We start from the raw sequence: 14,404 nt of genomic DNA, 5'->3' as shown, positions 1-14,404 counted from the left end.
GTCTATACTAGGCTCTATGTTTTTGTTTAATGAAGCATCACATACTTTTACAACTCTTGCTTACAGTTTGAATGTGAATACATTTATTTACTTAGTAATTCTGTTCCTTCATATCCGTTATCTTTTTTACCAGTATGGAGTTGAATAGGCACTACATTTGATCATAATGGTCTTCAGTCTTACATTTAACTTATTGAAACCTTCAGAAACCCTGACTCATGATATAAGTACTCTGTATCGGCAAGTACCTAGACTGGGTAGCCCCGCCCATTTGATTTCGACATGCAGAAGAGCAATACATTTCGTTCTTCTTCCGATACGTTTTTGCGGGAGCCAATCATCAAGCTGGCTTTTCCCCCTGGCGGGCTATTGGCTGGTTTAACAATGCCGACAGAGAAGTGACGGCAAGCAGCCTATTCCGTACAGAGCCATTTGAACTAGGCCCATTGATCACGCTCTTGTGCTGAGAGAAATGACGCAGCAGCTTCTCCAGACCAACGTGCAATCTACGATTGAGCTTGGTCTGGCAAGAGCCAGGCTAGCAAGTACCGTAATGTAAGAAAAAGGGATGAAACTAGATGAAACGTGTTTTTGATTTTATGTTTTCTACTGATGCCTTAATGGGACTGGCTAGGTTGTCGTAATGTGCAATGTGACACGAAATGACCACCTACGTGTGAAACTGGAATGAAGCCATCAATTGTGATGGAAAATTAATGGAGTGATCTCCAGTAAGAATTAGTAGAGACTGAGCCCTTCCTCTTGTGACTGCACTATTGAGAAACGGCGCTTCTGTTATTAAAGCTGTGGTATTATTAAAATTGTGGTTTTGATGTGTCTGATGACGCAGGATGTCGTCTAAGATGACCTGCAAAATTAACATTTTGGTACCTTTTTGACGTAATTTTCTTGCTCAAAATTTTGCTTCAAGAATTTTGTACTCAAACAGTTTTAAGCCAGTCTGTCAAACTGTTTATTTTTTGTATATTTGTACGTATTCAAATTCAGTAGTGTGGTGGCTTGACGGCCCTTGAACAAGGAGACCTTGTTTTGTATCGTTTATGGTTGGCTTTATTTCTCCAGACATTCGAGGGACACGATGCGTCCGTTCTGAAGATCGTCTTCGTCAGCCGAGGAACACAGCTACTTACCAGGTGTGTGTGTGTGTGTGTGTGTGTGTGTGTGTGTGTGTGTGTGTGTGTGTGGTGTGTGTGTGTGGGTGTGTGTGTGTTGTGTGTGTGGGTGTGTGTGTGTGTGTGTGTGTGTGTGTGTGTGTGTGTGTGTGTGTGTGTGTACAGCTACTACTCCCTGCAGCAACATGCATTTTACAGGGCTCCTCAATACCAAGGACAGAGGGTGGTGATGTTGGAAGTGGTTTATTGTATGGAATGAGATTATAATGATGCACAGAAGGAGGTGTAACAAGGTTCCATGCAGGAGAACTCCTGGAGTTTGTGGTGATGGCTGGATAACCTGTCCACATTTATTGCTCAATGCAAAACGTGTGCATCCCCATTCAGCCCCAGAGTCAGTTTGACTTAAACCAGTCATTATCCACACACTCCCCCCTCACTAATAAAGTGTAATATATATATAGATATATAGATAGATAGATAGATATACTTACACTTACACTTACTTTTATCAAATCACTTAAGGCCAAATCCTTTGTCTCCTCCAGTGGTTCAGACGGCCTGGTGAAGCTGTGGACCATCAAGACCAACGAATGTGTGAAAACACTGGACGCCCACCAGGACAAGGTGTGGGGTCTTCATGCCAGCCGCCAGGACCACAAGATGGTAACGGGGTCGGCCGATTCCACCATCACCATCTGGGATGTGAGTAGCACTCACTGCTCAAAACACAGCTTCTAATGTGCAAAACGGTTCCGGTGCTAAAAAAGTTCTCGAACCGGTGCTTGAAAAAACGAAACCGCACACACTTGCATCCATGCAAAACTTGTTATGAGTTTCACAAGCAGAAAGTCAGCGGACACTGAGTTGTACTTTAGGACATTTCACACGTTGTCAACCACGTGAAAGAATAAGGTCAATAATACACTTTTCCTGGTTACGTGATGACCCACCCACACACAACCACCACACAATACACACACACGCTAGACTGTAACACTGACATGAATCAACCAATTCAAGCTTTATCAGCTCAGCTATTAAGTATGTTTGCATGTATGTATGTATATATATATTTGATGTATATTCCGAAAAATGGAATTTAAGGAAGTGGGCAGTGTGTGATTGTGTATGTTGCCGTGCGCGTGTCTCAGCGTCTCGCAAGCAGGGAACGACCGGAGTTATAAGCGTATTAAAAATAGAACAATACAACAATGTCCGAAAACGGTGAAATGATTTTCAGTGCACCAGTGACTCTGAAATCAAATGTGTGGAAGACCTTTTAATTGCACAAAAAGGAGTTTGATGTGCAATTAGTTCTAAATTGATACATTTGTCTGCCAATTTTTCCCCTTGCCATAAAAAACAAACATAAAACCTAAGATTCCATTTTCCCTATACCATATAACTATTTGAAAGTAGGCACTGGCTCTTTTATAGAAGGCTTATTTTAATTAACCGTATGTTCCCGCACTATAAGGCGCACCGGAGTATAAGCCGCAGCAGCTAAATTGAAATGATGTGTACATATATATCAGCACTGGACCTATAAGCCGCAGTGTTTAATGTTTAATTACCATTAGGGCTGGCCCGAATGCCATTTTTCAAGCTTCGAATTACTCTTGGTTTTTTCCGAGCGAATATTCGAATACCTCGTTCCAGAAAAAAACACCATCAAAAGCAACATGTACTAATCCCTATATACTCCCTGGAAACCGATTTTGACAGTAATCTGCATATTTTGGTTGAAGATTTAATAGCTTTGTGAACGTTAATTAGTAGCCTAAGTAGGCTGAAGTTCCTTAGTTTTTCACCGTGAAAGCGAACAGCTGTTGTGTTCCGGTTCCAAATCAGCTGTCCTCTGCCATCTCAGCCCTTACGGGAGCTTTTCTATTCATCCTGGAACGTGCATCTTTTCAGGGAATTTGTAGAATAAATCCATAACGAATATTGATTGTCTTATGTGTCCATATTATATCCATTATATTGTTCCGGGTATTCCCAAGACGCTTACGCTCGTGCAGCAAGCCAGTCACAGTTTGATTGGCGCGGCGCTGTACAGCGAACGTAAACAAACAACTAGCTAAGGTTTAGCATTTTGCTAAGTATTACTTTTCCTCCGGATCCCGCTAATGTTGTGTTATAAAGTAAGAAGAAACAAAAGATTATCTATTCTTCCTTCACTTCTCTCGCTTCTCTGCTTGGTGTCGCTGACGCTTATAGTTTGCCTCCCTCGGCTCTGGTAACGTCACGTACGTGGAAAAAAAATAACGAAGCCCTGAATACTAATTTAAGCTTCGAATACTAATTTTCCGAGTGGCCGTTAGCTTTAAAAATCCATAGATTAGCCGCACCGTTATATAAGCCGCAGGATCGAAAAAAGGCGCGGCTTATAGTCCGAAAATTACGGTAATAGAAAATGTTTGTTTGTTCTTTTTCCTAAAATTGGTTGTTGTTTTTTTCAGTTCTGGGAGTATGTTTTCAAAAGTATCACTTAGTTTTTTTTTTCTTTAGAAGAGCAGCTTTTTCGCTTTTTGAATGTTTGATTGTTTAGTAGTCGTGGTTCATGCCATTGCAATACCTACCGGCCTGCTTGACCAAAACCCACTGACCAACAGAGAAGAATAATGTGTTGAAACGTGTGCATCATCTTCTTCAGGATGTGACTGAGGTGGAGCAGGCGGAGGAGCAGGCCAAGCAGGAAGACCAGATACTCAAGTGAGTTTGTTTCCACTTTTATTAAAGGGCCCTACCTTGACCACCACCCTTACGGGAGCTCGGTTCGCCCTTACAAGAAAAGTTCAATTGTATCCACTTGCGACGTGCATTAATCGTCCCCAGTCTACCACAAAGGCATTTGGGTTAGTTGGGTCTATCCATGCATCTTGCATCTGGGTGGACACTCCCACTTATAATGTCATAAATGGTCATTTGGATTATGTAATGGCTGATTGACCCCACACAGGGCTCCTGATTGATCATAAAAGCTTTCTTAGGCTAAGGAGTATTTCTTCAACTCAAAGCTTTTGCTTCGGCATACACGTCAAATAGGTAATTAATTAAAATTAATCTAATTAATTACAGGCTCTGTGAAGTAAATTTTGGCAGATGAGTGATTCAATGAATAATTGACATAATAGGCTTTAAAGTTCAATGCCTCTTTTATTTAAAACATGTCTTTCATTAACATACGGTGCATTTTAAGATCAAATAATAACATTTCGATCTCACTCAAGATTCAATGCATCTCAGTCGAGTGTGGCTTGACGAGGCTGCCTGCTAGGGCCAGCTTCAGGGGCTGTGGCAGCTCGTACCTTGCTACCAAATGTTTTGCGTTGAGGTGATATTCAAGGGTTAATGAACTACGGTGATGGGAAAATTCCTTACTACAGAGATTGCAGATAACGGTGTTGCTACTGCTAACGCGTTAATTTGACAGCCCTAGTAATAATTGAGAAAACCTTTGATGCATAATATATATTAATTGATATTATTTGACATTGACCATAACAGAAATGGGAACACATCAACTCACAATTTCAAAAAGTGAAGAAAAAGGGCCTGAGTGACTAATGGCCTGTGTTCGACAAAGTTTTGTTTACCATAGAGGAAACCTCCATGGTATTTTGGTGCTGATAATACTGCTGTGTCGTATGTCACGTGCAGGCAGCAGGAGCTGTCTAACCTTCTCCATGAGAAGAAGTACCTGAAGGCCCTGGGTCTGGCCATCTCTCTGGACCAGCCACACACCGTGCTCACCGTCATCAGAGGTACCAGAATGCCCCAGCACAATACACGATACAATGCACGACAAGCCATTATACAAGCCATTATACTATATACTTTAATACAATACAGTATCTTCGACAATTCACATCTTTGATGGAAAGACATTTAGTCAAGATGTGTTTAATAGTCGAATCTTAATGCAATAAAAAAATACCATGCAAAAAATACATGACAGCGGGACATTCCAATAGTATCCAGCGGAGAACAACACCCTGGCGTGACAACAACAACCCAGGCGTGAAGGAAGTTCTCTGGTGTGACGGAAGTGATTTATTTGTGAGACTGTCAATATGCTTAATATATTGAGTGATATTCTTGTTAACTCTCACTTGCTTCCATGAACAAAGGTATTATTATATTCGAATTTAGCGAAAAGTAAATAAACCACGGCACGGTTTTAACATGAATATTACTCAATATTTTAAGCATATTGACAGTCTCACTTCCATGGTTGATCTTTGGTTTCTGATAGCGGGTTGTAAAATAGGTTTTAAAAAAAAATCTCTTCCGTCGCGCCTGGGTTGTTGTTGTCACGCCAGGGTGTTGTTCTCCGGGGCTGCAGCTGGACCCTACTAGAACATTCCATAGGGAGAATGGGGGGTGCCGAAAGGTGATGCCACAGCATAGCTATGCTTCTAGAACAAAAGCCTATAAGTTATGTGGGTGTTCACTCAGTCTTCTGTGTGCAGTTTGCTGTTGTGTTTTGCTTTCAAGGAGAGCACATTCTATCTAGACCATTGGATTCACAATGGATTCACAATCTGCAAACTGTGGCGACAGCCAAATCATGCCACTTACACTGGTGCTGAATTAATGCAGGTTTTATCATGATCGGATGTGAATACCCTGTCTATTCCAGTCTCCCCACAGACCGGCCAATGTTTGCGATCATTAACTATTATATTAATTACGGTATATTAAGATAGCCTATATTATAGTGAAGTTGGATAATAGTAGCCTATGTATTCTTGAAAATAGTATGCAGAAAATGCATCAAAATAGAGCTTGTTAATCAACATAAAATAATGAACAAATTGGGGGGAAATCCCTCCTATAGGCCTTTCACACATGACCCACAAGTCTGACATTCTCCGGATAATCCCTAGTGTAAAATCAGGAGGAGCAGAGAGTGTAGCCGCTTAGACACTGCAACTACCGCTGCAAACTTTTAGCGTGATGTCATCGCCTCCTACACACTACCCTGGCGCCAGCCCTCGCCTGATGTAGAGGGAGTTTCCAAAAGTATCATATTTTAGAAAATATGTTTGAACACGTCAGATGCAGATTATCTCCTGATCATCTCGGACCTGATTCTCCAGAGTTCATCTGGAGTTCATGTGTAAAAGGCCTACTAGCGTTGTCTGGGCTAAACCTGCTAGTCCTGGACACCCCTGACTGGCATTAACCATTAAACAATTGGAACAAACGTGCTACAAAAATGGAATGTGATCCGTAAAAAAACCAAAACAATGGTGTCTTTTTTATTTGAAAGGAGGGTTGGGCTAGGCAAAGCTTTTTAACGTTTCTTATGGTAGATCTGCATAGTTAAGTACTGAAACCTTTTTTAAATCCAGCCATCCATTGAATTTTAGTTGTTGCCTCCAGCATCATTAAATAAAACAGATTACTACGGGTTTTATTAGTACTACCTAATGATATCGGCTATGAAAGCTCTTTTTTTTTACAATTACCATAAATTAGGCAATCAGTTTGTTTAAACTGCTCCCAGTGAAACAAAAAAAACTCATCGGGACAGCTCGGTCGGTCTTGCCGTTTCTCGGCTCAGTATTACCAGGAATTAACACTGAGTAAACACAACCTTAGTTGAAAGGAAACAAAAGAACACCTTGACACAACCTTGCAGATTACTGATACGCCAATCGTAAAGGGAAATAAATGTAACCAAATTATTATTTAACTGTTAAAAAGTTCAAATACAAACTAATGAAGGATTACTTAGATTATTGGAAAGAAAAAAGAGATAATCAAAAGTAGGCATGAATATTGTAGTAACCTAAATTATTAATGTTTTTACAATTTGAATGGTACTAATGGAAGTGATTCACATGAATTACTCGTAGAGAAATACCAGTTGGACAAGCCTGTTTCTCATTCCAACACTCGGGTGAGTAGATGGAATGGGGAAACGTTGGCAGAATGGGGTTTGGCAATAATCATTGATCCTTTGTAAAACCTGGAAAGCCTGTTGAGCTGGTCACTGAGGCATTTCTTTTGGTAGCCATTCATTCCGTTTGGCCGACAAATGTATGTCGAAGGCAATGCCGTAACGCGCTACAACTATAGGCATAGCCCATAGTCGTGCCATTAAAGGCAACAGACAAGGCTGACCATATAAAATTGTGTGTGTGTGTGTGTGTGTTTTGTGCGCTGCACGTGTGTACGGCGTATCAAGTTTTCACCACTTTTCTGTGTTGCCCCCAGCTATCCGTCAGAGCGAGGACAGCCGTGACCTTTTAGAGAGGACGTTGCTGAAGCTCCGATTGGACCAGAAAGGTAAAGAGTCAAAGGTTATGACCTGATGATTTGTCCTGTGATGGACCAAACGTTTAGTTTTTTTTTTCCCCTATAGAATATGGACTATCTATTCTCTCGCATCCCATGCAGACATTTACATTAAAGAATGTCGTAGAAGCACTTTCATCCGAAGACTGAGAACAGGCAAAGCATAAATTCAGAATAGAGAATGTACATGCTGCATATGAGGGGATATGGAAACATGCTGCAGAAAGTCAAGCATTTTCGAGTGGACAAGTTGGCGTCACAACTTTGTTGGAGAGGAATTTCCATTGGAACTGATTTTTATTTTTGACATTTTTGTATATGTTGTATACTGTGATGAACAGGTGAACTGCATCTCTGTAGAAGTCTGGCCAAACAGGAAAGATAAATGGATAGATGGATGTGAAAATCTCAAAATAAATTCATAAGAATAGATTCAATGTATAATTAACAACTTGGGTTCAAGGCAAAAGATGGGTAGTCATTGGTATTCATTAAAAAAACGGGGCCAATCGGCGCTGTGGTCTTTTTAAGAACACACAAAACGGTGTCTCCATGTGAACGACGGCCTGCCTCAGGGGCCAAAGGTCCGGGTGTGTTCAGGGTACCGTGGTCACGCTACGCTGTGTCTGATCTGTGTGTACCCGTCCCCCGTCCCACAGAGTCCCTGCTGCGCTACTGCGCCGTGTGGAACACCAACGCCCGCAGCTGTCTGGACGCCCAAGCCGTCCTGCAGGTGCTGCTGACGCATCTGGCCCCCGAGGAGCTGCTGCAGTACCAGGGGGCCCGGGGCCATCTGGAGGGCCTCATACCTTACACAGGTCCGCACACGCACGCGTTTCTAAAGACTTGGATAGGACCACATTTGTTTAAAGTATTTAATGTATTGTACTGAGATGGATGATTTGCCAGCCCTTGCCAGTGTTTGGCAGTAGTGTCGCGAAGTAGTGAAGTCACTAGTTTGACTACATTCCTCAGCAGGGTAACGTTGCTGTTTTCTAAATTAAATAGCTTTTCAGGGAGATCGGATAGCTAACAAAACGCACCCACACACAAAAAGGCAGTGTACATGCACACAAAATAATCACACAGGGCCAGCTGCCACAAAGCTCTTAATTACAGCCATATCACTTTCTTGGCAGGCAAGGGGACAGCCAATGATTTATGTCACTCACTTTTTAATCCTCTTCCAAGTAATACTTTATTCCTCTGTGTGGCCTAATGGGGCACTTACAGTATCGATTTCTCATTTAATCTCTCCTCTGCAGAGCGACACATGCAGAGGATCGGCCGCCTGCTCCAGTCATCCATGTTCATTGACTACATGTGGCAGAAGATGCGAGTGACTGGGTCCTCATCCATGTAAGACAAAAATTTGGGGAACACATGACCATGGTCAGTCTAATCAGAGCAAAGGGCTGGCTACTGAAGAATATTTTCGTCTTTGCGTCAGTCAATGGTTGTACACGTAATCTGGCACCAAGTCGTACACACTATGATGTATTGGACTCAAACAGAGCTCAGGCATCCAAAACTTGTCAACTGCACTCTCCAATTCCATTCCCACACTGCAACAATTTTTGGACAAAAGTTATATAACTTTATCCAAAGTCCCAGTGAGTGTTTGCTTCTCTTCTCAGTACAGCTAATGTTGTGCTCAAGCTTCTAATGGGGTGTAAGGTCCATTTTTTACTAGCAATGTTTTGCGAAAGCAAGTCTATGACCAGAGTTTTGTTTACGAGAAGCTGCTACATCCTTCTGGTCAGCCAAACCTCCACACCACATTGTTTGCTTGGTCACGGGAAAGTACAATTGTACTGTTGACGGCAACGAGATGAGTGATTAATGCGTTTCTTTACTCCAGGTTGGAAACAAACTCTAAGGAAGGGTGAACAACGATTAAAAATTGGGTTTGGTGCCTTTGTACAACTAGACTGTCATACCATTGTCTGGGAATCACACCGGTCACCCGTGATTCATGGCAAGTGGTGTTACAACCGGTTCTCTGAATAAAGGCAGACAGAGGGGCCTATTGATGGGGGCTGACAATGGTAGGATATCAGGTGAACCGTGACGGGTGCTGTTCATGATACCTCCTGCCCGTTAGTAGCATAGTGGATTAGTATTTAAGTGTAAATTTGTTATTTGATGATGAACTCAACCATGTGCATTTAATTCACCTTGTCTAATAATTAACAAATTAGCTTCCAGAGAACGCCTTCCAAGATAGTTAATTACGGCCATTTAAACCAAGAGCGGGATATTGAGGATGAAAGTATAGTAGAAATCCAAATGGGTCCTGACTAAGCTAGTCTGTTTCCATGAGCATTTTCAGGAGAATATTCTGTTTTCATTGAAAGGCCTGAAAGCTGGCTCTGTAGCCAAAAATCCCTACCAGTAGAAAGGCCGTTCCAATACTGTGGTAGTCTGATCTAATAATAATGCATTGAATATATATTTAGCGCTTTTCTAGACACGCAAAGAAGCTTTACAGTGAAGGGGGGACCTCACTAACCACCACCAGATCTAGTTTTCGGTGATCATTTAAACCATTGGTCTGGCCCATATGGGTTTGATCACTTTGTTTGGGAGTCATCTCCTCCATTCATTATTTATCTCCCCGTATCCGTTTTCTACTGTAGCATGGGACCAGATGAGGAGATGGACACCTCTGCTGTCAAAGACTCCACGCCTCCGTTTGTGATTGACAAGGAGACTCACGGGGGTTCTGAACATAACCTCAAGGAAGATGATGATGAGGAGGAAGATGATGACGACGATGACGAAGAGCTAGCCGATGAGGAGAGCGTCACGAAGAAGGCCCCTGCCAATGGGAGGCAGGTTACAAACGGAACTAGCAACGGAGGCCATCACGCCGGGAGTGAGGAGAGCTCAGAAGACGAAGGCGACAACGATGGAGAAGAGAAAGATGACAAGGAAGCAGAAGAGGAGGAAGAACAAAACTTGAGCACCAAAACAACCAAGGGGGTTACACTCCACCCACGTGTTCAGATCCTGACCAGCTGACCTGGGATCCCCCCGTGAGTCCTTAGCGACTGCCGGTCCATAGTGACTTTGAGTAGCTGCCGCAGAGGTGAAAGGGAGCCCTGTTTGGACACCAAGCACGGACCTTATGTTGTTAAACATGACTGACCTGGTTAAACTTCCTGTGTTTTAATGTGCACCGGCATGGCATTCTTGCCATGGAAGCAGTGTCGATAAGAATGGATTTCTGTTCCTTTACCCAAGTTGTGTATCCCTGCTTATCATTGTGCTTTACTGAGGCACACACTGATCTAATTGTTAGCTAAAAGAAGGAAGGAATGCCTGAATGGGTACATTTGTAAGAGCAAAATAAATAAAGGGGTATTTGTATCTCTCGAACGCCTTATGCCTTATCAGCTAATCTGTTTTCTGAAGGGAAAAGTAAGAAAGTTCCTTATAACCGTGGATTTGGTGTATCAGGATGAAAAATGGATTTTAAAATAAAGAAAATTAACTAACATGTAACATGTAACATGCTGTTTTGCAGATCCATATCATTTTTTTCACTTGTTTAATCATTTAGATTTATTTTTTTTACTGTTAGTTATAGGGCTTGTCTTCTGTTCGGAATGAAGATATCTTTTGGCATGCTGTTTCAGCCATGTTTTCAGCCTACCATATATGGGCAAACCACAAGGAAGAATAGGGTGCAATTATCAAGATAAGGTTCTAGCAATACTGGATGCTTTGGTACCTTTAAAGAGTTTTCAATCTTTGTGTGTATGTATGCATCCCTTTTTCGAGGTACATATAGATGGAAAGTTTGTCAAGTATTAATGGAGTATGGCTTTCAGGGTTCATTGATTTATTATGTGCATTTCAATCATCCACAGTACAAAAAGGTTCCTTCATCAATTGTAGATGCAATTGAATAGTATGATTTCCAAAAATTAAAGTATATACAATACATGCATATAAAGCAGTTTACAGTTCAACGGTATAGAATAGTTACGTTTCTAAAAGATACAGCAAAAAAAAAAGTGGTATTAGCAATAATATACATAATTTATCACCATCTTAAAAATGGCTTGGTACACCCCCTTTACCCCTATTTTCAGTGGTAAACCACAGGATCGCCTTGATACAAAAATCAACATGTGTGATCACGGCATTAACACCAAGCCATTCCTGGACACTGGTGCTCTATCCAAGCCACCCAGCGTTGACACCCGCCAACCAAGTCCGAACTGCGGGTTGGCCGTCCCGGCACCTGGGTTTGATGCTCCAGGGGAGAAGTGTTCATCGGTAGAACATCAAAAATGTGGATTCTGTCTTCTCAGTAGCTCTGGATGTCAGACAAGGTCGGGGCCGGCTTGCCCATTGAGGCGTTCTTGCGGGTGACGGTGGTGCAGCGGGTCAGGATCTCTTCGGCACGGGGCCTGGGAGGCACCTTGGGTGTGGTAGGCCCCTTGAAGAGGTTGGGGTCGGACACGCTGGGAGTCATCTTGCCAGTGTTGGGGCTGAGGCGGTTGGACGACATGGTGGGGGGCTGCGGCGTCCGGCTCAGCCGCAGCTGCTGCTGGTTCAGGCTTTGGCCCAGGTTGAGGGTCGGGCTGCCGTTGGAGGATCCGTCGCTGAAGCTGAAGTCACTGCTGTCGCTCGCAAAGCTGCCGATGCTCTCCTGGCTCTCCAGTGTGTGGCTCCTGTAGCGGTGGTCGTCCTCCTCTGAGTCCACCCTTATCACGGGCAAGGGAGCCGCGGTGGGGGAGGAGGCGTTCCCCATGTAGGGCTTGGGTGGCAGAGAGGGAGCGGCCACACGACCCGGGGCGTCTTGGAGCTCCATAGAGTTGGAACGCTGGTCGTCTCCGAGGCGCTGCTTGATGGCCGTGGAGGGGAGCTGGAGGATGTCGCCCTGGGAGTGGCTGCGTTCCTTGGGGTTGTCGCCTCCCAGGTTGGGGGCTTGCAGCTGGGACAGTGGTACGACGTCACCCTGGGAGTGGCTGCGTTTGCTGAGGTTGTAGCCGTCCAGGCTGGGGGCTTGGAGCTGGGACAGGTTGACATTGGAGCCGCGCAGGTCCTGCTGGAGGGCAACCATGCGGTTGCGGGGGTTGTTGTGGGGTTGCAGGTAGAGGGTGGGGACGTAGCCCACCTTGCCACCGGATCTGTTCAGGAGAAGGGCAGATGGTTCATTTTCAAAAGTACAGCGTTCAAATAATAATCACCAATAAACGTATGAATAACCAAATACGAATAACCCCCCTTCCCCAGTGTTGAGGAACTGTGCCCACCTGACGAGCCACCAGCCGTTGTCAGACTTCTGAAGAACCTCCACCACAGATCCAATGTTCACAGACACCTCGTCTCTATTGGCGGCCTTGTAGCTCTTCACTGAAGTGTACAGTGCACCTGGGGGTGGGCATGGAGAGTCGATATCTCATTCATGACGCTGTTAAGGCAGAACTAATGCATAAGATATCCACTTTGTTGTGTGTAAGCAATGGGAATTGCCATAGCAACGCACCTATCCCAGTAGGGCTGTCCATCGTGTCATCCTCATCGTCTTCTCCGTCCTCTAACTTTTCCAGGTACGGTGCGGGGAACCAGGCCAAACGCTTATCTTCGTTTTCAACCAACCACCATCCTGAACACACGGTAGCTGATTAAATGATCAGGATCCTATTGGTCTTATACCTCTACATGTGTATGGTTTGGTGCTTGAGTGTTAGTATATAGTATCTCAGATTACGAAACATTTTTGTGTGCACCGTTTCTCTCTCACCTGCTTTATCTTTGATGAGTACGTCCACTTTTTCATCAACGGCTACTTTAAAGGGCTTGTTCTTCGTGTCTTTGGTCTCATACGACGCAACGCAGTGGTAGGTCTCCGTGACGAACGGCTGCGTCACGTTGCCAACGCTGTGTTCCCTGCCCTGGTTTCTCTCGCCGAGGCCCTCCTCCGAAGGCATGACCATAATGCTTTTAAATGAAAGCCATTGACACATGTTACATTAGATGCAGTAAAACGTACGAATACCATATATTCGCCTTACAAAATATAGTTTGCAATGTTGTAAAAAGACTAATCCATTAACGAGATAGAAATCCGTAATTCAAAATAACGGTTGACTCTTGCTTACCTGTTACTAGCGTACTCCGGCTCAAGGTCCTGGGCGGTGGGGTGGAAGAACTTTATGAGGTCCAAGGATTGGGTTACCCGCGGGTCGCAACTCAGAAGTTCTTCGCAGTACTTTTCAAGGGACTTGAGGCGGAGGACTGATCTGCTGGCGCCCTTTTTCTGACCGCCACCCCGTTTATTGTGGTCTGCATGGTGGCAACAGGGCAGGGAGGGAGACAATTAATTTATGAGATATCGCAGCATAGGGTCGCGCATTTCCAAATTAATGCAAAAACGAAACCAAAAAATACGACGAGCATTGACTGTCGGGTATCGACCTTTAAATTTAGGGATGATTCTTGAGGACTTCTTCAACGCATTTGACGGGAACGCTTTCTTCATTTGTTTCTGTTGAGCAATGGTGACCATGAGACGTAAAGATTTAAGAATATATGTGACTGACAACCAATGAATAGTTGCTGTAGCCTACAATGGAGTTCTTTAGGCCTACTTACATGCATTTTCTTGAAATCCAGAAAGCCTCGGTAAACAACAATTTCGTTCTGGTCTGACCAAAGCACCGACGTGATGTAGTTCTGTATAAAAAAAAATACAATGTAGCCTACATTTAACATGCTGTGTATTTAAATAATAATACAAAATAAATCAATATCATCTGTAGGCTACAGAGACTCAGAAATCCTTACTTTGCCATTCTCGTTGTGCATTATTCCAATGAGTCGCACGCTGATGGGATATCGTTGCTCGTCCATTTTTAAAAAGAAACTTTAGTTTAGGCGTTAATGATCCGATCTGTTAATCTCGGCTTGCAGCAGGTGGTTGTCTGAAGTCGGAGCACGGG

At 43.5% G+C, this 14,404-nt stretch overlaps 2 protein-coding genes across 2 annotated transcripts in view; one reads left to right on the top strand and one right to left on the bottom strand.

Moving 5' to 3' along the window:
- tbl3 (transducin beta like 3) overlaps positions 1–11,540 on the top strand; it is a 26,519-nt gene extending 14,979 nt beyond the window's left edge. Inside the window, exons 16-23 of the mRNA XM_056581011.1 lie at positions 1,084–1,154; positions 1,682–1,838; positions 3,793–3,851; positions 4,800–4,903; positions 7,365–7,436; positions 8,105–8,263; positions 8,711–8,804; positions 10,085–11,540. Of these exons, the coding sequence (XP_056436986.1) occupies positions 1,084–1,154; positions 1,682–1,838; positions 3,793–3,851; positions 4,800–4,903; positions 7,365–7,436; positions 8,105–8,263; positions 8,711–8,804; positions 10,085–10,469 (1,101 nt within the window). The 3' untranslated portion in view covers positions 10,470–11,540. The remainder of the gene's footprint in view (positions 1–1,083; positions 1,155–1,681; positions 1,839–3,792; positions 3,852–4,799; positions 4,904–7,364; positions 7,437–8,104; positions 8,264–8,710; positions 8,805–10,084) is intronic.
- Positions 11,031–14,404, bottom strand: noxo1a (NADPH oxidase organizer 1a). The gene is made up of 8 exons (XM_056581107.1): positions 14,250–14,404; positions 14,058–14,138; positions 13,881–13,950; positions 13,565–13,748; positions 13,207–13,403; positions 12,949–13,068; positions 12,716–12,833; positions 11,031–12,589 (listed from the first exon to the last, which is right to left on the bottom strand). Exons 1-8 carry the CDS (start codon positions 14,313–14,315, stop codon positions 11,764–11,766), a joined length of 1,662 nt encoding a protein of 553 aa, XP_056437082.1. The 5' UTR covers positions 14,316–14,404; the 3' UTR covers positions 11,031–11,763.

This window comes from Gadus chalcogrammus, chromosome 2 (genome assembly GCF_026213295.1).
Source record: "Gadus chalcogrammus isolate NIFS_2021 chromosome 2, NIFS_Gcha_1.0, whole genome shotgun sequence".
Taxonomy (NCBI): Eukaryota; Metazoa; Chordata; class Actinopteri; order Gadiformes; family Gadidae; genus Gadus; species Gadus chalcogrammus.
The sequence above is the reverse complement of the archived record's forward strand: the minus strand, read 5'-3'. Positions and strand labels throughout refer to the sequence as shown.